General features: G+C 47.9%; 2 protein-coding genes across 10 annotated transcripts in view; one reads left to right on the forward strand and one right to left on the reverse strand.

The window, feature by feature from the left end:
* ATG16L2 (autophagy related 16 like 2) overlaps window positions 1-18,271 on the forward strand; it is a 30,141-nt gene extending 11,870 nt beyond the window's left edge. For 2 of the 3 annotated variants that reach the window (XM_063728200.1, XM_054526016.2), the window contains 8 exons: window positions 136-206; window positions 481-552; window positions 666-783; window positions 1,142-1,247; window positions 2,297-2,446; window positions 2,667-2,714; window positions 2,821-2,922; window positions 3,253-3,585. In XM_063728200.1, coding sequence (XP_063584270.1) covers window positions 136-206; window positions 481-552; window positions 666-783; window positions 1,142-1,247; window positions 2,297-2,446; window positions 2,667-2,714; window positions 2,821-2,922; window positions 3,253-3,340 — 755 coding nt within the window. In that variant the 3' untranslated portion in view covers window positions 3,341-3,585. Of the gene's footprint in view, window positions 1-135; window positions 207-480; window positions 553-665; window positions 784-1,141; window positions 1,248-2,296; window positions 2,447-2,666; window positions 2,715-2,820; window positions 2,923-3,252; window positions 3,586-16,517 lie in introns of those variants that run through there. The other variant, XM_054526015.2, reaches the window with a different exon arrangement.
* FCHSD2 (FCH and double SH3 domains 2) overlaps window positions 10,648-22,521 on the reverse strand; it is a 308,605-nt gene continuing 296,731 nt past the window's right edge. For all 7 annotated transcript variants that reach the window (XM_002822208.4, XM_024254856.3, XM_054526013.2 and 4 more), the window contains 6 exons: window positions 17,349-17,432; window positions 17,052-17,229; window positions 16,522-16,742; window positions 15,352-15,481; window positions 14,780-14,862; window positions 10,648-12,778 (listed from right to left, as the gene is read on the reverse strand). In XM_002822208.4, coding sequence (XP_002822254.1) covers window positions 12,695-12,778; window positions 14,780-14,862; window positions 15,352-15,481; window positions 16,522-16,742; window positions 17,052-17,229; window positions 17,349-17,432 — 780 coding nt within the window. In that variant the 3' untranslated portion in view covers window positions 10,648-12,694. The remainder of the gene's footprint in view (window positions 12,779-14,779; window positions 14,863-15,351; window positions 15,482-16,521; window positions 16,743-17,051; window positions 17,230-17,348; window positions 17,433-22,521) is intronic.

Consider the following 22,521-nt stretch of genomic DNA (forward strand, 5'->3'; position numbering starts at 1 on the left):
CCAGTGATTCTGTCTTCTAACCTGGGGGTGTGTCGGGGGGTGGGGCGGGAACTGATCTCCTGCTCTCAATCCCAATTCCTCCATTTTGTGAGGTTAAGACCTCATTTCAACTGTCCCTTCTTCTGGTCCTCTCAGGTCGCCTGGAGGCCAACCAGACCCTGGAGGGAGCTGGTGGCAGCATCACCAGTGTGGACTTTGACCCCTCGGTGAGGAACTTTGCCCCAGTGGCATGGGATTGTACCCCCTCTGATCTCCACACTGGGCAGGTGGGGGCTGTGGGACCCGAGGGCGCAGCATGGATACCCTAGAACCAGGCCGTTGGGCTCTTACACAGATCCTCCTCCCTGGGCCAGAGGCTCCTCTGCCTGCCATGGTGACCTGGGCCGTGGGAAGCTCTGGGGCAGCCCCTAGCCTCATTCTGTGGCCCGAAGGATGTTGTCTCCGGCTTAGCACCTCTCACTTCCTCTCCCATTTCTCCAGGGCTACCAGGTTTTAGCAGCAACTTACAACCAGGCTGCCCAGCTCTGGAAGGTGGGGGAGGCACAGTCCAAGGTGAGGCCTGACTGGGGAGGCTGCCTGGGGGTCAGAGGTCATACCTCAGGACTAGGGGGCCTGTTATGGGGTCTTGGCCAAACTCTTGATCCGTACCTGGGGCTGGGGTACAGGAGACATTGTCTGGACACAAGGATAAGGTGACAGCTGCCAAATTCAAGCTAACGCACCAGGCAGTGACTGGGAGCCGCGACCGGACAGTGAAGGAGTGGGACCTTGGCCGTGCCTACTGTGAGCCCCAGCCCCACCTCCCCTCCCCACCAGCCAGGAGCCCCAGGCCAGGGCACAAGGGACCTCACCTGCTCTCTGGGAGTGGCTCTGAGATTCATAGGCATTTGGGGGTGAAACCTCTCAAGGCCCTCCAATTCCCCAATGGTATCCCCCAATGGTGTTTTCTGTCTGGTTTCTTGGTGACCTCAGGCTGTGGGTAGGAAAAAGACGTGGGTGAGCCCTGGGCTGGGAAGCAGAAGACCTGGGTTCTAGTCTTGGGAGGACACTGCGTTCTGGGCCTCAGCTTCTCCATGTGTCCTGTGGGGTGGCTCCCGACAACCCTCCTCTGAGGCCCTGGGGTCTGCTGCTTGGTCCCCAGGCTCCAGGACCATCAATGTCCTTTCCTACTGTAATGACGTGGTGTGTGGGGACCATATCATCATTAGTGGCCACAATGACCAGAAGATCCGGTTCTGGGACAGCAGGTGACAGGCGCAGGCTGGGGGAGGACTTGGGTAGGGCTGGGGACAGGGCTCCCAAGTTCTTGTTCCTTTCTCTGGCCATGGCAGGAGGAGTCTTGGTGGCACTTTGGGCAGGCAAGGCTGTGGGGCTGGCACTGCCAGCTAGTGCCTCTCGGCTGGGCTCAGCTCCCCGAGGAAGCTGTGCCACTGTCTTCATGGCTCTTGGTCCAATGCTGGACTCCGCCTGGACTTTGCAACCAAGATGGAGATGTGCCTTTTTCCATTTAGTTACCACTTCTATATCAAAAGGAAAAAAATTCTTTTAGCTGTTTTTTAAACCAAAGACCCTAACTTTGGGCTTGAAATGTTTGTAAAAGCAAAGCTAGAGGCCGGGTGTGGTGGGTCATACCTGTAATTCCAGCTCTTTGGGAGGCCGAGGTGGGCGGATCACCTGAGGTCAGGAGTTTGAGACCAGCCTGGCTAACATGGTGAAACCCTGTCTCTACTAAAAATATTAGCCGGGTGTGGTGGCAGATGCCTGTAATCGCAGCTACTTGGGAGGCTGAGGCAGAATTGCTTGAACCCGGGAGGCAGAGGTTGCAGTGATCCCAGATTGCGCCAATGCCCTCCAGCCTGGGCGACAGAGCGAGACGTCTCAAAACAAAAACAAAAACAAAACAAAACAAAAAAACAAAGCTAGAGCCATTGCTAGTCCTGCCTCAAGCCTTTACTCACTGATCTCCAGCAATTACTGTTTGCAACCCTTCCTTCTCTCTCTCATATTTTTTAAAGATGAGACTTCATTGCTCAGATGATATGGTTCTTATTTACTGACCCAAAGGTTTCAAAGGCTCCAGCTTTCAAATCAAAGTCTGTCTTAAGTTCCTCGATGGAGGCAGCTGGCTGCAGTGGGGAGAAGGGAGATGAGTCACTTTACCTTTACCCCAGCGATCCAGGGCCCTGGGGTTCCTCCGGGCTTGGTTAGCTGGAAAGGCTGCTGCGCCTGGCCCCTTCCTGTCAGGAGTGGCCTGGCTAGGCTGTTCCTCATCGCTGTCTCTGTCCTTGTTCCTCAGGGGGCCCCACTGCACCCAGGTCATCCCTGTGCAGGGCCGGGTCACCTCCCTGAGCCTCAGCCACGACCAACTGCACCTGCTCAGCTGTTCCCGAGATAACACACTCAAGGTCATCGACCTGCGTGTCAGCAACATCCGCCAGGTGTTCAGGTACCAGCCTCATGCCTGCTGACCCTGTGGCCTTTGCTGGGACAGCTGAGCCTCTCTTCTCCTGTAATAGACCCTCTTGGGGCCCTCCCTGGAGGCCCCTCCAGACCAGGTCCTGCTGAGGTACCAAACCCCTTGACAAAGAGGAAGCTCTGGAAGCTCCCTGCAGAGGACAGAGACTAGTGATGACCTCTGTTCTGACCCCAGCCCTGTCTGTCCTCAGGGCCGATGGCTTCAAGTGCGGTTCTGACTGGACCAAAGCTGTGTTCAGGTATGTCCGTGAGAGCATATGCCTGTGTCCAAGTGTGCCCTGCCAGACCCTGTGTGTGCCCTCCCCTCTGACTCCCTCTTTTCTTGCTCTGCTGTGGCCACTACAGCCCGGACAGAAGCTATGCACTGGCAGGCTCCTGTGATGGGGCCCTTTACATCTGGGATGTGGACACCGGGAAACTGGAGAGCAGACTTCAGGGACCCCATTGGTGAGCATGGCCTCCACCTGGCCACCTGCCTGGCCCCAGTCCTGCCAGGCTGATTCCAGGTTCTGACATACTGGGACCCTGGAGTCCCCAGCCCTTGTCCCTCCACCTTCCACCCAACCAGAGCCCTTTGCAGTTCACAAGGTACTTTCCACATGCACTTGGGTCCATCCTTTCCACAGCCCTGTGAGCTCACTTTACCTCACCTTCCCTGTGAGGAAACAGGCTCAAGAGAGGGCCTCAAACTACCCACGTCCAGCAGTCGGGGCAGAGCCAGATTGCAGGCGCAGTTCCCCTGAAGACCCCCTGAAGCCTGTCCCTCCCTTTCCCCAGCACTGCTGTCAACGCCGTGGCCTGGTGCTACTCCGGGAGCCACATGGTGAGCGTGGACCAGGGCAGGAAGGTTGTGCTCTGGCAGTAGGGCCACGATTTCCCTGCCTGGGCTGGAGCTCTTGCCCGAAGCCTGAAGCTTCCCTTGGCACCATGCGGGGGTTGGGGTTGGGACTGGAGATGGCCTTGGGATTTAATGGGGAAGAAGGCCTGGCAGGACCTGGCCTGTTTGTTTAAAAATGAAGTATGGGTTGGGGGATTATGCTAGTTTTTCTTTGTATTTTTATCTCTATCTCCTCACTTTCTCTCTCAAAGTAGAAAAAAATGATATCTAAACTGCGTCTGCCTACCTCTTTGCAGCATTCATGGTATGGAGACCTTTGGGCTAGTGGGCTCTGGAAGATCCAGGCTTGGCCCCTTTCCTCCTTCCATACAGAGCTGGGGCAGCCAGCCCAGTCTCTGCCTGCAGAGACAGGTGCTGCTCAAGTCTAACCATGGAAACAGCAGGAAGAAAGGCCCTGAGGCGGCAAAGAGCCACGGATGTGACTCTTGGTCCAACCTGGTCCTGAGGCCAAAGCAACATGTTGGGCCCACCTGCTTCAGGCACTCAGGGTAGACTGAAGCTGAGAAGGGGCTGGGGGAGCTCTGAGGAGGGGGCAGGGAGGCAGCCCAGAGGGGTCCCGGTGGGAAGATCCTAAAAACCCAGGTAGTGATATCAAAGTCCTTGGTCCACGGGGCCTCCCTTAGACTGGGTCCACGTTCTTCCTCCAGGGGTAGTGCCCAGGGTGGGGCAAAGCAGGGCTTCTGTGTGCCTGTGCCTGGGGGAGGGCAGCTGTGGGCCAGACCTGGGCCTGGGGCTTTGCTTACAAGGCAGAGCCCACAGGGCAGAGTTGGGGCAAACCAACTTCCTTCACCAACCTAGGACTGGGGACAGGCCTGTGGAGACAGTGTTGGTTAAATGGCAACACCTACACTCTTCTGACTCCCAGACCACTCATTACTTTTGGTCTAGCTGCCTCCTGGCCATCATCTCCCCTGCAAGTGACCCGTTCCTCCTGCACCCCATGTCCCTGGGACCTTGTGCTGCTGGATCTAGTACTCCTCCATCCCTCCTGCCACTGTGGGCCACCTTCTAGACCTGCAGTCTCCCCATCCAATCCTTTCCCTTACTATGGCCAGAGCGACTTTTTTTGTTGTTGTTGCTTTTGAGACACACAAAAAACCTCACTGCAGCCTCAGACTCCTGCAGCCTTAAACCCCTGGGTTTAAGCAATCCTCCCACCTGGTCCTCCCAAAGGGCTGGGATTACAGGTGCACAGCACCATGCTCGGCCCAACAGGGTGACTTTCTAGGGTGTTGTGTTCACAAGTCCAATCCTTTGGAGTTCCCCTGCTGCCTTCAGAGACCACCCCCAGCCCCAGCATGAAATCTGGAGCCCTTTGGATGTGACCCTGCTGGCCTCTCAGCTTCATCTTCATTTCCTTGCTATTCATTCATTCATTTACTCATTTAGAGATGAGGTCTCACTATGTTGCCCAGGCTGGTCTCAAACTCCTGTGCTCAAGTGATCCTCCTGCCTTAGCCTCCCCAGTAGCTGGGCCTATAGGTGCATGCCACCGTGCCTGGCTATTTCCTTGCTATCATGAGTGCATCTCAGACATGCTTTTCTTTCTTCCCAGAATGTTCTCCTTCCTTCCCAGCCCCCAATTCAAATTTTTCTTTCAGGATTCCCCTTCCTTCGCCTGCCAGGCTGGGTAGAGGCCTCCTCTGTCCCCGAGCTCCCCTTTTTTATCTGCCTTCCTCCATTTTAAGTCAAGGAACTCGTGGAAGAGGCCAGGATGGGAATAGATTATTTCCTGGGATCAGGCCTGGCACAGACAGTGACTCAGGAAATGTTTATTAAGTGGTTAAATTCTCTTATTCAGGCTGGACGCGGTGGCTCACGCCTGTAATCCCAGCACTTTGGGAGGCCGAGGAGGGTGGATCACCTGAGGTCAGGAGTTCAAGACCAACCTGAGCAACATAGTGAAACCTTATCTCTACTAAAAATACAAAATTAGTTGGGCATGGTGGCACATGCCTGTAATCCCAGCTACTTGGGAGGCTGAGGCAGGAGAATCACGGAACCCGGGAGGAGGAGGTTGCAGTGAGCTGAGAATGCGCCATTGTACTCTAGCCTGGGCAACAAGAGTGAAACTCCATCTCAACAACAACAACAAAATTCTCTTATTCAAGGACTCAGCCAGTCTAACAGTCTAAGAGCCTTGGGCTCCAACATTATTCAATAATGAGACTTCTACTCTGCCCCAGCCCTCATGCCCTGGCTCCCAGCAGCCACCAGGGGTCACCAGCTGCCTAGTCTACTGTGGCCATTCCCGTTTCCAGGGACACACAGCTGGGAAGACCGACACTCCTGCAGCCACCGAGACTGAGCCCTTAGGAGGTACCAGGCCCTGCCCTGCACTCTTTCCGCAGCGTTATTTGTTCCTCCCAACAACTACATTGCCATGTAGATACCATGTTTCCCAGGTGAGAAAACTGAGCTCAGAGAAGCCCTGCAGCTGGACTGTGGCTGCATTACACACACTCTTTTTAAAGCAAGGTGTTCAGACTCCCAGTTAGGCAGGGCTGCGGGGCACGCCCCCTCCCCCAGGCTGTGCCCCCTGCCTGCCACCACGGGGGTAGGGGTGTGATGCTAGCCTTGTGTCTAACCTGACTCCCTCCCTGCATCTTCACCCTTTTCTATTCTGGGTCCTGAGCCTGGACGGTTAGTATCCCTTGAAGTGAGGGACATGCAGGGACACAGGATTGAGGGAACTTGAATCTTGGGAGGCCAGCTGCGCCACTGCGTTTCTCCCCCATTTCACAGGGTTGTAGTGGAGACTGCTTAGAGAGCCCAGAGGAGGTGCTCAGGAAATGGTCTGACTGATCTCTGGGACAGTGACCCCTCGGCTCCCCCAAAACCTTCCCTTCTACTTTATGGGCGTCAATCTTCCCACACACGCTGCTGCCGTCGGGTGGAGTTGCCTCTCTCAGGGAGCACAGGTTCACCTTAACTTGCTTGAAGGTCCCCCTCCCAGTAGGAGGGGATGCTTCCTGGAGGAACAAGTCCGTAAGGCCAGAAACAGGCCAAGGAGTTCCCGGGAATGAGGTAGGCAGGAGGAAGAGGAGCTCACAGACTGAGGAGAGGAGTGCAGAGGGGCATGTCAGCGGGAAGGCTGTTCCTCCCTCCAGCCTCTTCAGTCCTGTTCAGGAGAGGGGTGAAAATAGACGTTGACAGCTCCTCCAGGCTCTCAGCAGTCAGTGCCCAGGTTTTCAGGACTCTGGTGCTCAGGGGCTGCCTGCCTGAATTCGGGTGCCTAGGTCAAATCTGGAGTGGCCCGCACTGATGGGTATAAAAACTGAGGCCCAGAGATGGGGCAGCTCCCTCAGGTCACAGAGCAGAGCTGGGATAAGAACCCAGACCTCTGATTCCCGCTTTTCTAAAAACTGGATTCAGATTCTGCAAAGGGGCTGGCCAGGGCTTCTGGAGGCCTAGTTCTAGGTTCTCTAGTTCTGTCTTCCTGGGAGATCTTGGGCAGGTCACAGTGACTTCCAGGCTCTCATATCCCCACCTGTGAAACTTCCTGCCTGAAGCCTCCCCAAAAGTGACATGGCTGTTCTGCAGAGCTGTTCTGTAGGCATGAGGACCATGGCCTCTGCCTGTCCTGCCCAATCGCAGGCCTTAGTGAGCCTGAGACCCCAGGGAGGGAGAAATGACAGATGCCCCTATCCTGTGCTCCTACTGCCCCTTGGTCATCTCTCAGTCCCTGGCTTCATTCTGCTGTTGCCCTGAGTCTCTCCCACCAGATGCAAGCCCCTCAGTGACAAGGCTCCAGAGACCTGAACATGACCTGGGGCAGCACATCTGCTGAATTGAATAGAGGTGGTTTCTGGAGAGATCTGACACCATCAGATGTGGACCCATCTGTGAGATTCAGACATATCCATGCCTGGATACAGGCTCTTCCACTGGAGGCACATTCACTCATCACAAACATTTTCAGCTTATCTGTACATTACCCTATTTCATCCTCCTGGATCTTAGAAGTTGCACTATCTGCTTGTTCCTACTTTACAGATGAGGAAAGCAGGGTCCAGAAGGTGAAGGGATGAGCCTCAAGTCACAGCTAATCTGAGGTGGCCTGGGGATTGGAATACATTTCCTTTGGCTGTGCTCTTTTCTGTTCCTCACAGGAGCAAGTGGTGAAGAGTGAGTTCTATGTGGAGTGTAGAAGGGCTGTGAGCCCTGTCCCTGGGTTCATTTCTGTCATGTTTCAGCATAAAACATTCTAGGTAAGGCCGGGCAAGGTGGCTCATGCCCGTAATCCCAGCGCTTTTGGAGGCTGGGGCAGGTAGATCACCTGAGGTCAGGAGTTTGAGACCAGCCTGGCCAACATGGTGAAACCCCGTTTCTACTAAAAGTACAAAAAAAATTAGCCGGGTGTGGTGGCACATGCCTGTAATCCCAGCTACTTTGAGAGGCTGAGGCAGGAGAATCGCTTGAACCCAGGAGGCAGAGGTTGCAGTGAGCCGACATTGTGCCATCACACTCCAGCCTGGGTGGTGACAAGAGCGAAACTCCGTCTCAAAAAAAAAAAAAATTTTTTTTTTTCAGGAAAATATTCCCAGACCAGAGCTCTCAGAAACAGACATAGCAAAAGTGTGTTTTTTGGCCTCTGGGACCGAGGGAAAATAGTCTAGGAACAAGATGCTCTTTGGCATTCATTTGGTTCTTGGCAGATTGAGCAGTAACAAGGCAAACACAGGAAGAGTCTAGGAGGAAACTTAAAAGTTGCAGGATTTGGGGATAAATTATAATCCTCCCCCTTCTAACCTAAAATTTCTGTAATTTAGTTATATTTCTGTCATGAAAAACAACTTCACAATAAACAAAATAAATGCGAAGATTCAGAGCAGCTGGATTTCATCCTAAGGCCACTGGGAGAGGGCTGGGCAGTCATTGGCCACAAAACCGAAAGCTGTGGCTGGGTTCTTCAGGCAGTGAGTGGATAGAGCAGCCTGGGATGCAGTTGCAACCTAGAGGATAAGGGTTTGTTTTGTCCCAGGTTCCAGCGGGAGAGTCCAGTGGCTTGTTTTCTTTTCAATTTCTTGCCATCCAAAGAAGTCTGTGTATTAATAAGTTTGGTTTCAAATATTGTGACCTTTTTTGTGTGATGTTCTCTGTATCTAGAAACTGAACTCATTCAGGGCTTGAGAGTTAGATAAGCCCTTGGAGATCACCTCATTCCATTCCTTTTTTTTTTTTTTTTTTTTTTTGAGACAGAGTCTTGCTCTGTCACCTAGTCTGGAGTGCAGTGGCATGATCTTGGCTCACCGCAACCTCTGCCTCCTGGGTTCAAGCAATTCTCCTGCCTCAGTCTCCCGAGTAGCTGGGATTACAGGCACCCACCACCACACCTGGCTAATTTTTCTATTTTTAGTAGAGATGGGGTTTCACTGTCTTGGTCAGGCTGGTCTCAAACTCCTTACCTCAGGTGATCCGCCAGCCTTGGCCTCCCAAAGTGCTGGGATTACAGGCGTAAGCCACTGTGCCCAGCCATCATTCCATTCCTTTTAAAATTGAGGATGTGGCAGCTAAAAGGGAAAGGTCTTCCATCAAGCAGTGGCAGGGCTAAGGCCAGATGATGCCCTCCCACTGGGTCTCTGGCTCGTGACTGTGGCTGGGGCGGTGGGTCAGAAAGGAAGGGGATCTAGGTGGTGTGCTGAGAACCTGTGGCTTGATTGCATCATGCATCAAGTCAGTTCCTGTGATGAAGGAGACCAAAATTTAGCCATGACGCTGGGGTGAGGCAGTTAGCTGAACTTTGCCCTTGGTCACAGACGGAACCTCCAGTACCGAAAGCAGCTTTCACTGGCAGGGAGGTCAGAAGACGGAAATGACATTTCGTGTCCTGACAGCCCTTCCCACATTTTTGGTAGAGCACTTCACACACATTCTTTCCCTTGGGCCTTATGACAAACCTGTGCGTTACTATGGGCCTGGAAGACTATCAAGGACCCTAGTTCTGGAGGGAAGGACACTGAGAAGAGGCAGGAGAGGTGGTGGTGAGAAGAGTTTGTGGTGACCAGCCTGTGGCACACACTTTATATGGCCTTCCTGGAGCCACAGTCTTATTATCAGGTTCCAGATGAGAACACAGGCTCAGTCCCCGTGGCTGTCAAGTGGCAGAGCCAGGATTTAACCCAGACCTCCTGGCTCCTAAGTCCATATGCAGTTGGTGGGAGTGTAAATGGATATAGTCCTTATAGGAGGCCAATTTGGCAAAATCTAACAAAATTAAATACATACCTTTTTGACTCTCCAATTCCACACTTAGGAATCTACCCAACATTTATACTGGAACACATTTTTTTTTTTTTTTTGAGACAGAGTTTCACTCTTGTTCCCCAGACTGGAGTGCAATGGTGCAATCTCAGCTCACCACATCCTCTGCCTCCCAGGTTCAAGCGATTCTCCTGCCTCAGCCTCCAGAGTAGCTGGGCTTACAGGCATGAGCTACCATGCCCGGCCAATTTTGTATTTTCGGTAGAGACGGGGTTTCTCCATGTTGGTCAGGCCGGTCTCAAACTCCTGACCTCAGGTGATCTGCCTGCCTTGGCCTCCCAAAGTGCTGGGATTACAGGCATGAGCCACTGTGCCCGGCTGAACACATTTTTATGTAAACAAGCAGTGTGTACACTTAAGAGTCTTATGCACAGGATAATGTCTGGAAAAATGCTTACTGCATGTCCCCAGCTCCAGGAAAGAGGAGAGCTTGTGGGGCCCTTCCCCAAACAGGCTGTGTCCTGGTCCTCAGTGTGGCTGCCTGGAAGCCAGGGGGACTCAGCCTTTAACTAAGAATGCTCTATCCACCCCTGGGACCGAGAAAATCTCCTTTCACACAATTCATTACTCCTTAGGGTGGAGGCTTAGGAAAGGGGAGAGGCATCCAGAATGCCCGCTTCCTGGAAGCCAGCGGTCACATCCGGCAAGGGGACTTCAGTGACCTTCCTCTCACCCCTCCAGCAGCAGAATCAGAGCTCCCTCCTCAGCTGCCTCTATGCTATCTGTGCCTCACTTCTAGCACATGTCCCACAGTACTGCCCTCACGTATTTCTTTTTTTTCCCATGGGAAAAGCAAAGACCGTAACCTATTTACTGCCATCTCTAGTACCCAGGATATTACACCTAGCACATGGGGGCTTCAGGGACTGTCTGTCTCATAGATGGATTAATTTACTTTCTCCTCTCTCTGTTAGCTGGTTTAAAGGAGGGCCCAGGAATGTTTTTATAAGAAGCATAGGCTTTTTGAAAAGGTCTGTTTACCCAAACCTTTCTATATTAAAACTTAGAAATCATAATTCCATTTTTTTATTATTCAACATTTTATACATAATAAATACAAACTTTTTACAGCCACTGTAAAGAAAGCACATCTGCACAGAGGCTCCCTCCGAGCCCTGACCTGTGCACTGTGGTGCTGGATTCCATATCCTGGATGGAGGGGTTATTTTTTAAAAAGGAGGCATATTTTCACAACTGTGTTTTTTAAAATAAAATTAGCAGCTCTTCCAAAAAATATTTTAAAATACAACAAAAGATTTCAAATAACCCTTTGAGGTTGTGGAAAACCCAAATTCAAGGACAATTTGGCTAGCTAAAGACAGAATACAAGACTGGGTGGCAAGAACTGCTCTATTTAATAAGCATTTGAAGATTTTTAATATGGTAGCAAACTTTAAAATCTTAAAAAAACCACCCTTTTAATTTCTTTTTTAAACTTAAGAATAAGTTTGATAAACACAAAAGACCTCAAATAGATCAACAGGTTAAGAAGTGTAAAAAACAACAACAACAAAAAACCCCAAATCATGGAGAAGATTCATCAATGGGTATTGTCACTGAAGTGATCAAAGAACTAAAAATTTCTTCAGTTATGACCTTACTTTTGGTCAAAAATCCCATGGGGACATTTGGCGAGCATTTCAAGTTTTTTAAGATTCTTAGGAGGGATGGAGTTTTCAAAGCATAATACAACTTTTAGATTAAATTCTGCAAATTTGATTTCTTAACCAAGGAAAAAAAAAAAACAAACCACAACAGGCAAACATCCCTTAGTCCCTAGGTATTGTGCTCCCTACCTTCTACAGGAGCAGACAGCGGACAGTCAGCACCTGACTTGGGGGCACCTGCTGCTGCAGGCTTGCTGGCCTGCAGAGAAGGCCACTCCTGGCTTTCCCCGTGACACACAGAAGACACTTGTCTTTTCCTGGTCAATCTGTACTTGTGCAGGGTGCGCAATCCTTCAGTCCTTTCTCATAGAAAGCTGGTTTCCTCCACGAGCCACCAGGTTCTTCCTTCCACGGAAATGTCAGGGTAGTGGGACCTGGAAGCTGCATTTTCCACCATAGCAGTTGGTCTGGACCAGCCACAGCCTGGCTGTCTGGGCCGGTCTGCTGGCTTGGGAATAAAATAATGCCAGGGGCGTCCCCAGTAGAGAAGCTCAACAGTGCAGGTATGTGTCCTCAACTTATCTAGACATTTGGATTCTAAGGATACTGGTAAGAAGAGTATATGCTGTAAAAATTAAGATGAAAAATACCCAAATACAAAAGAACATTATATTGGCTAATTTCAGATCCGGAAGTTCCATTTCTGCTTTAGCCACAGCCTCCTTTCTATTAGTCTACATGATGAACAAGATGTGGCTACTAGTTCAGCCCCTCCATATTAGCTCTGCTAATTCTAAATGAATGGCACAGATATTAATACGAAGGACACTGTTATTTTAAGTCTGTTAGTTGTGGAAGAGATGTGCATTAATGCAATTGGTGCTAAATTCAGGGCAGTCCAATTTTTCCCAATAAGGTTTCACTTTCTCAGTCTGGGGACTAACCTTGGGGAGGAGCCAGCCTCTCCTGAAATCCCTCCTTCTGTTTCCTTATGTAGCCAACATGATCTGATTAATTCTCAATCAGATGAGCAAAAGCCACTTGAAGAAAGATGAGAATCTTTGCCACATCCTTGTGGTCACAGTAATATACTGTACGAGTGCACATGATCAGTAATTTTGGGACTGTGCCCTGGAATGAGGCCTGGTCTTGAGTCTCATATAAAAACAGACCACTGTTAGGCATGAGGGCTGCCCCCCCTCTTTGCTCCTAGGGTCCGCTAGGATTTGTGCTATGGTAGGAGAAATGACATAGAAAATGACAACAAAAAAAAGGCACGAAATATTCAAAATGTGGGAGGAGTCTACCAGGCCACCCAGTCACACATAATCCTCCTTGTTTTTTTGCTCTGTTCAAGAGTCATCATCATGCAAAGGTGCCTAAAAAACAAGACTGGCCAAACTCCAAGCCTGGCCTTGATTGTAGCAGTAATGGATGGGCAAGCCCATCATCACACCAGTGTGATTTCCACATCTTCAATCTTCTCTGCTGGCCTTCGGTGATTCTGTGTAGGTGGAGGGGGAGCTGCCCGGACCTGAGCAGGAAACAATTACATAGTTTGTCAGTCAGTTCCTGACTCAGTATCTGAAGCATACCCAAAACCTAATCACTCATCTGTCCAAGGACGTGGGCACCCTAGGGGTCTCAGAAATGTGAGCACGTGCTTTCAACCTAGTCTTCACTGTTTCCTACACTGAGAAGCAGTTGTTCTCAATGAAATATCAAGCCCACAAATCAGCTTCTTGCCTAGGCTAAAAACTTCATGGGCACAAGAGTCCCATGACTAAGATCCTAGCACATCCTCCAAAGCAAAGGTCTGGTTGGAAGCAAGGGAGAGCAATGCTTAGAGAAATGAAACATTTCAGCATGTCTTGGGAAGAGAGTTACAAAAGATAAGGCTAGAAAGGTAGGCTAGGGTTAAGTCGTGAAGGGCCTTGTTAAACCATGTTTAAACATCTGCTTTAAGAAGAAAAAAATAAATCTATGCTTTATTCTATAGGCAAAAGAGGAGTTTTTGCTGGATTTTAAGCAATATCAGATCTGTGAAAAGATGACTCAGGTAACAATTGGAGAAAGGATCAGAGGCAAGCAAGAGTCCAAGTAAGAAGGCAACTCAGGAGACTTTTGTAATCCTCTGAATGAGAGTTGACAATAGCTCAAACGAGGGTACTGGCAGTAGGGGAAGTAGAGAAGTGGAAAGATTTGTGAGCTGTCTGCAAGGTATACCTGGCAGGATTTGGGAATGACTGTGGGAGGCAGGGGCGGGAGGTATTAAGAATGATGCCAGAACACCAGTAGGATGGGGGTTCCGTTTACCAAGATAGGCAATATGGGAGAAGGAACATGTCTGGGAGGGAACATAACTCATTTTTGCTGAGTTTTGGGGATCTGGGACATATAAACTGAGATATCCACAAATCTGAAGCTCAAGAGAAGAGATCGGATTGGCAGTTATAAATCTGAGACTTGCTGGTATATAAATGGTTATCATAGCTGTGGAAGTAGATGAGGTCATTCGGCAAGAGTGCGTTCAACAACTTCAAGAGAAGCAGCCCAGGGACAGAACCATGAGAATTATCAGCAGAGACGGGTGGAGGCAAGGCTGCAACGGTCCACAGAAAGGTAGGACCAGAGAGGAAGAAAGCAAACGAGGCAAATGTAGAGAAGCACATCAGCCCACTGCTCTCTGTTCCCACTCTTACCCACCAGTCCATGTTGCCACCACCTCTTTCTTGGATGCTGCTCCAGCCTCCTAATCGCTCCCTATGTCCTTTCTGCCACCCTCCGTCCATCCGCCTCTTAGCTGCCATAGCGATGCCTTAAAAATGCACCAGCCACAACACTGTCCAGCTTACCACTTTACAATGGCTTCCTATCTCATTTGGGATAAAGACTCAAGTCCTTAAGAAGGCACTCAATACATATTTGCTGAATGAATGAAGCCAGAGGAAGCCAGTGGTAAAGGAATGGTATCAAAAGCTAATAGGGGTCAAGGAAAATAAAACTGCAAAGTATCCAACTGGATTACCGTGCAAGCTATGACCTTGGAGTACAGTGGTGGGTGGAATGCAGATGGCAGTAGAGTGAAGGGTGAGGAGAGGTAACTTTGCAATAATATATTCACCCGGAGAATAAACGCTCTTTAAGGCCATGAAGTTAGCTTATTATTTCCTCTCGGTATTCCTCAAAGAGGCAAATAGAGGCCTGGAAAATTAAATGCTTACTGAAAAAAGTGTTTCACAATTAGCTCGCTTTAATGCTCATAAAGCTTGTTCTAATCTAAATCACTTTCATAGCCATCATCTTGCAATCTCACTGTGGCTCAGTGAAAAAAGTTCCAGTGTAGATTAAATGTTCCAAGATGAGTTGATTTCTATGGCCTTCCTTTTCAATAGCTCTTTTTACCTTCCCAAACCCAGTTCATCCTTGTTTGGCATAGTCAGTAACAACACAGGGGCCACGGGGAAACATTAATTCCTTACTTTCAATTTGGAAGAACTATGCATTCTATAATCCTGCAAGATCAGAGACTTACAGGTCGCAGTTTGCCATATGGGGTCTCAGGAGTATGCCTTGATGCCTGTGAGAATCCTGGTGACTCAGCATGAAGGCTTTTTTCTAAGGGAGAAAACCAAAGAAGCTCATTTTACTTGAGTTGTTGAGCAATAAAAATGCTGATGCAAGGCTGGCATGGTGGCTTAAGCCTGTAATCCCAGCACTTTGGGATACTGAGGCGGGAGGATTACTTGAGGCCAGAAGCTCAAGGCTGCAGTGAGCTATGATCCCGCCACTGCACTCCAGCCTGGGTGACAGAATAATACCCTTTCTCCACAAAAAATACAAAAGTTAGCTGTGTGTGGTAGTGCATGCCTGTATTCCTAGCTACTAGGGAGTCTGAGGCAGGAGGATCACTTGAGCCCAGGAGTTAGGTTGCTGTGAGCCGCGATCATGCCACTGAACTCCAGCCTGGGTGTCCAGTCCGGGTGACAGAGTGAGACTGTCTCCAAAAAAAGAAAAAAAAAAATGCAGCTTTTTTTGCCCTTCAGGCGAATATGCAGGTTTCTGAAGTGAAAATGCATTTAGACCCATGCCCAGGAGAACCCTTACCGTTTGCTGAAGGAGATCGGGGAAAGTACAGGGAGCTCCTCTTATCTGGGCTGGGGTAGGGGCTGCTGGGAGGCTGGTCGTACAACGGCAGTGGAGGCAGGGAGGCATGTGGCTTGGGGGAAGGAGAGATCTGTAGCAAAGGGAAGCGAGGTTACCCAGTGCTCCCCTCCAGGAAGGAAAGCCTGGCTGCTTCTCTGACTGCTCTGTACTCATCCCTTTTCTCTGAAGCTAAGCTGACTGTTGAAACTTGTCAACCTCATTAGAGGCAACTGAGCATTAAATAACCACCCCAAGCCCCAATATTGCATTGCACTTCACTTTTTCCTCTTACAGATCTCATCACATTACTGATTTTAGTTTATCTTAAACAGTTATCAAGTGAAGCGTGAAGCCACTCTCTAGGGTTCTATTGAAAATGTACCAAATTAGTCAATTCAGTAAACTTAGCAAAGAGCAACAACAACAAAAGGAACAAGTTGGATTTTTTGGGGTGAAGAGAAAATACTTTGCTGAATTTCTGACTTCCCCAGGTTTTGTGCATATTAGGCTAAGGGGTCACAATCACCATGCAAACAAGATCGGCAAAAACGTTCCTTCTTCCGCTACCTGTCTGGCCTGCAGTGATAGATCCCTGAGGGGACAAACTAAACTCTAACTGAATTAGAGGATCCTTTAAAGGCTGTTTCCCTGTGATGAACTAAGTCTAGGGTCACTTGAGTGGGGACTGGGGGCTCTGGCAGGCTCATTAATTCTCTGAAATAGACTGGCAGGACCTGGACTAGGCAAGGAGGCTCTGACCGTGAGGGAGAGAGAGAGCCAGCTAAGAGTTTTACTACGTAAATTAACCACAGAGCAACGCCTTCCCTCTTCGGTTTGTTTCTTTCTCTTCACCAAAACGATCTTTGGTATGTCACATATAATTTGGCATTTTGGTTAACCAATTCAAGGAAGAGAATGTGGGAAGATGGAGGTGTGGGAGGATGGCCATATTCCACAAGGGAGTGACTGACAAGTCTCTGGTTTCCCAAATTCAGTTGTGCAGACACTGGCAACCAAGGACTGGTGAGGGTAAGGCAGAGACTGCAGCCCACTTTTGTGTGGATCCACAGACCCTTTGGTAGCAATTTTCTTTAAACATCTTTTAATTCAACTGTCTCCCCTCTCAGGTACCTGAATCTCTCTCATCCATGGAGTGTCACCATTTTCTGAGGCTGAAAGTTCTTCCACTAGCACCGATGGGAAAACTCCAATACGCCCATTGAATTCCCCTTCCCAGAAGCCATCGTCATCTTGGTTTTCTTTGTTCAAGATACGGATTATTGCTCCCTCAGGAAAAGATAACTCATCATCTGTCTGGCCCTCGTAATCATAAAGTGCTTTCACAAAACAGACTAGGGAGCAAGAGAAAAACAAATCTGGTAAGATAATTAACAGCTGGTTGCTTCTGCAACCACCCCTATGCTCACATGACAACTAAAAGAGCATCATACAGAATAGGATTAAAGTTGTAATTTTTTTACTCATTGATGAATGATTAACTTTTGGGTTCTACTGTGCAGGACAAATGTGACCATATAAAGAAAAGCATATTATAGGACAGGAGGAAAGTTGTGCTTTTTATCCTACTGAAGGCTTACTCCAGGGCAATACAGTTTAGGTCAAACGTGACCAAATAAAGAGTGCCTTGTTTCAGTCTTTACCACTGGCATCTCCGTTGAGGCTGCCTGAAACGAGTTCTGCTTCCGTGGAATTGCTGGACGTGTGTGACCGACTGTCCAAAGCGGCCAGGGACTGCAGCATGCTCAGGAGGCTGTTCGAGGTGGGAAACTGCAGGTACTTTTCTGGCACGTAACCCACTTGACCAACTTTATTTCGAGCCTGGGTAAAAGACATGTGACAAAACAAGTTTACACACACAATTTAGACAGGGCACAACAAAGACCAAAACAAACTCCTAAAATGTCACAAGAAGGGGCGATATGAGCAAAGGAATATACCTTTACCCAGTCTTCCATATCTCCATCTTCAATCACTTCTAACACCTCATGTTCCTCAATGGTCAACTCATCTGGTTGAGAAGCCTGCAATGTAGGATGGTCATGGACAAAATTAAAAAGGTTAGATAAGGAGCAGATGTGAGCTGATCATGACGAAAACTGGGGATCAAAATATTGAAATGATTTTGAAAAACATGTTGAACATAAAAATTTAAATGCTGTAAAACTTTCATAATGAGGTGAAGTTTTACTTTAAAAAACTAAACAGAATAAAACCATAACAAAAACTCAAGAAACTGAATCCTCAAGAGGCAATGACGTTCAATGAACAGAATATGTGAGCCTGGGCAACATAGTGAGACCCCCATCTCTACCAATAAATAAATAAATAAGTAAATAAATAAATAAAATTAGTCAGGCATGGTGGAACGTGCCTGTAGTCCCAGCTACTCGGGAGGCTGAGGTGGGAGGATCGCTTGAGCCTGGGAGGTTGAGGCTGCAGTGAGCCATGAGCATACCACTGCACTCCAGCCTGGGCAACAGAGCGAGACCCTGTCTCTAAAAAAACAAACAAAAAAAGAGAGCACTTCCTGGAAGTAGAGGACCTGGGTTCCAACTCCAGCTTCTGTATCAAGTTATTCAACTTGATGCCTCCATTTCTTTGAAATGACAATCCTGCCATTTTCTGGAGGACGTGAGTCAATGTGGGATGAATAAGCACAGAACTGTGATGATCTGGGAAGCAAAGGCAAAGGAGAAGGCACTGAATTGGAACTGCTATCAGAGGGCTCCCATGGACAAGCATGCAGTGAAAATGCAAAGAACTATGTACATGAATTTGATGATAGTGAGTGCAGTGCCTAGGATTGATCTGGAATCACTGTAAAGCAGTGGCCAAAAGAAGAAAATTGTAGGAAAGGAAATGATTGAGATCAGTCATGGCTTGGATTTCTTATGCTCCAACTTAACTGTGTGGAGACTGAGCTGATCCATTTGCGTGCTATTGTACAAGCTGCTAACCATAATGGTTTTATTATCCCTGACAGCAGCAGTCCACCGGCATCAGCCACCCACATGTTGCCCTTGAGACTGCCAAATCTGTAAATGCTCTGAGGCTCCACAGAGGGGCTGGAAAGTCCGTGTGGCTTTGCTTCCTAACAGCCTTGCCTGTCATGTGTAATAGGCAGGGGCCTGCTGGCTTCTGGCTCTCTAGAAAACAGTCTTAAAAGCTTTCTCCAAGTCCCAAGATGGGTTAAAACCATCACCTAAAACCATAAAGTTTTTAAAATCTCACAATCTCAAAGTGTAAAATTAACTCCAAGTTACACAAACAAAAATAAGGCAAAAAAGGGGTCATTTTCAAGATCAATTTCCCATTTTATGAACATTAAAACATTTCATGAAAATCCAGATTCTGGATGTTGCCATAGCTCCCTGAGACAGAAAAATAATATTGAGGAAAAAACCCCACTCATTTACCCTTGATAGCTTTTCCAATGGAATTCCTTCACTACTCTGAAACCACACTATGCCTTGAATATGCCAGCAAAAGGCACTTTTGTAATAAAAATGTTTTCCATGGCAAGATCTAAAAAGTATCAACACAACCAGATGTTAATGTATGTGACAGCAAACCAGGGAGGTAGTACACTTTTAAATAAACTGCTGCCCTTATAAGAAGCTATGGAGAGGCTGAGTGAGGTGGCTCACGCCGGTAATCCCAGCACTTTGGGAGGCCAAGGTGGGTGGATCACTTGAGGCCAGGAGTTTGAGACCGGCCTGGGCAAGATGGCGAAACCCTGTCTCTATGAAAAATACAAAACATTGGTGGGTGTGGTGGCACGTGCCTGTAATCCCAGCTAGCGCCTGTAATCCCAGCTACTTGGGAGGCTGAGGTGGGAGGATCACTTGAATCAGGGAGGCAGAGGTTGCAGTGAGCCGAGATCACACCACTGCACTCCAGCCTGGGTGACAGAGCAAGACCGTGTCTCAAAAACAAACAAACAAACAAACAAACAAACAAACAAACAAAAACCATGGAGGTCCATGCAAGTTTTTCAACACTGCAGCAGTAGTTGTCCAATGTAAGCAGACACTAGCTTGATCATCCCATCCTAAAGCAGTGATAACCAATTCTTCTACCTAACAAGGTCAAGTTCTTTGCATGGCTATCAAGACCCTGCAGAGTTTGCTTCCTGTGGGCCTCTTGACGCTTTGGCCCCCTATTTCTATTCTCTGAGCATACCATGTTCTTCCTTGCCTCTGTGCTTTTATCAGGTGTTCTTCCATCCATCAGGCTCTGTTCCCTCTTTCCTATCTGATGAGCAGACTTAGATTACTGTGGGTTTAAGTCCAGCTTCAGTATGTTTTTATGGGCAAGTGACCGTAAGATACCTTTGAACCTCAGTTTTCTTTTTTCCTACTAGAATATAAGCTCCATGAGGGCAGAGATTTTTGTCTGTTTTGATCAATGCTATATCCCAGAGCCTAGAAAAGCCCACAGCACTGATACATGGAAGGTGCTCAAGCACTATTTGTTGAATGAATGGGGTGTTTGATAATATCTTCTTCATAGGGTTATTGAAGGAATTACAAATAAATAGACAGACAGATAAATAGTAGTTACGATTACTTTTGACTTGAGACTGAGCGCATATGTTTTCCCAGACTACTCATGATGAGTAGGCTGCTCCTCCTTTTGTTTTTTTTTTTTTTTTTTGAGACGGAGTCTCACAGTGTTGCCCAGGCTGGAGTGCAGTGGTGCCATCTCGGCTCACTGCAACCTCCGCCTCCCAGGTTCAAGCAATTCTCCTGCCTCAGCCTCCCAAGTAGCTGGGATTACAGGTGCACGCCACCATGCCTGGCTAATTTTTTGTATTTTTAGTAGAGACGGGGTTTCACCGTGTTGGTCAGGCTGGTCTCGAACTCCTGACCTCACGATTCGCCCGCCTTGGCCCCCCAAAGTGCTGGCGTGACCTACTGTGCCCAGGCGTGAGCTACTGTGCCCAGCCCTCCTTTTGTTCTTAAAAGGCTCTGAGCGTCCCCATAACACTGACTACCATGATGCGCTATTGAGTTTGTCCTTGTGCTTCCTACTAGAAATAATTAGGGACTACATTTCTTCTCGCTTACCCCAACTAAAGACAGTGAGCAGTAAATGGTTATTAAATACACACATGCTCTCATACTGTCTCCTTAAGTCCTAGTATCCAGTGACAACCAGAGCTCCGTTTCCACCAGTGTCTCTCCAAATTTCCTGTATTTCTTTTAAAACAATATGTTTTTCCTGATTATATCATACATGTTCATCGTAGAAAAGCTGGAAAATATGCATAATTGAGATCTTATGGTACATACAATTTGGTATCCTACCTTTTAATTTAATATTAGGACATAAAGGTTTCTTCTTATATAGAAAAACTCTAATGAAAATTTCAATAAGTTTCATAATATTATATGTTATGGCTATAGTATATGAATGTCTAGTTTAATTATTCTCATTGAACTGCCAAATTTAAATTTTTTTTAAATTTATTTTTTAGAGGCAGGGTCTCACTCTGTCACCCAGGCTGGAGTGCAGTGGTGTAATCATGGCTCACTGCAGCCTCGATCTCCTGGGCTCCAGTGATCCTCTTGCCTGAGCCTCCTGAATAGCTAGGACTATAGGCATGTGCCACCGTGCTCAGCTAATTTTAAAATTTTTCTGTAGAGACCAGGTTTTGCTTTGTTGCCCAGGCTGGTCTCGAATTCCCGGCTTCAAGTGATCTTCTCGCTTTGGCCCCAAAAAGTGTTGGGATTACAGGCATGAGCCATTGCATCCAGTCATGAACTCTTATTATCCTCACTGATGTCTCTATCAGAATGAGGGCAAGAGAAGGATTCATTTGTTCATGCCTTCCTTCTATCATTCAAGCATTCATTCCACAATTATTTACTATTGACCTACTACGTGCTGGGCATTGTCCTAGGGGCTGAAGACACACAGACAAGGTAAACATACAGAGACAAAACTTCTCCCTTCATGGACCTTTAGCGGGGAGTCAAAGAAATATGAAAACCAAGATTAAGTTTGGCTGGGCAGAAGTGCCATATATTATAAAGCAGTACTATATGAAAGGACATTTTTGGGTCCAAAACGTTTCTATATTATGATTTATTACCTTAGGATGGATGCTAATAGGGTCAAAAGTTATGAACATTCTTAAGGCTTTTGACTCTAACCTTTTTTTTTTTTTTGAGACAGAGTCTCACTCTGTCACCCAGGCTGGAGTGCAATGGTGCGATCTTGGCTCACTGCAACCTCCTCCTCCTGAGTTCAAGTGATTCTCCTGCCTCAGCCTCCCTAGTAGTTGAGATTATAGGCGCCCGCCACCACGCCCAGCTAATTTTTGTATTTTTAGTAGAGATGGGGTTTCATCATGTTGGTCGGGCCAGTCTCGAACTCCTAACCTCAGTGATCCACCTGCCTCATTTTCCCAAAGTGTTGGGATTACAGGCATGAGCCACTGTGCCCGGCCAACTCTAACCATTAAATATAGCTTTCTTTGTTCTCACCAGATTATTCGAGGCCTCCTTTTTGGTCTGGACTATAAGAATTATGATTAGGCTTAAAGTCAGTCCCTCTGTGTCCTAATCTGTCCTCTAGAATATCTACACCATGACCAGGTTAGCTTCTTAAAAGTCCAATCTGATTTCAGGCCATCTAAGGATCTTCCTAGCCAGGATAAAAACCAAACCTCTAAGTCTGGTACCCAAGGCCCTTTACTATCTGAAAACAAACACCTTTATGCACAGCCCCTCTGTTCTCCTGCTCCTACACCACTGAATTTAACATTTCCTGAACACCCCACACTCTCATCACACTCTGTCTCTATACCTGCTGTTCTCTTTGCTTAGAAGGCTCTTTCCTCTCCCTACCTTCTCACTGCATCTAGAAAGGTCTTAAATCATGACCTAATTTAAATGCCACCTCATCTGTAAAATTTCTCCCAATGATCCAGGTAGAATTAGTGGCTCTACCTTTATTATAAATCTTTTCACACTTGTTCTATTTTCCAGTTTAATATTTATCCCTTCATAGATTGTCCATTCCTAGAGGGGAGAGATGTCATATTCATTCTGGCATCCCCCCAGTGTATCACATATTGGGCACTCTATATGTTTATTCAATGAT

The sequence above is a fragment of the Pongo abelii genome, chromosome 9 (genome assembly GCF_028885655.2).
Source record: "Pongo abelii isolate AG06213 chromosome 9, NHGRI_mPonAbe1-v2.0_pri, whole genome shotgun sequence".
Taxonomy (NCBI): Eukaryota; Metazoa; Chordata; class Mammalia; order Primates; family Hominidae; genus Pongo; species Pongo abelii.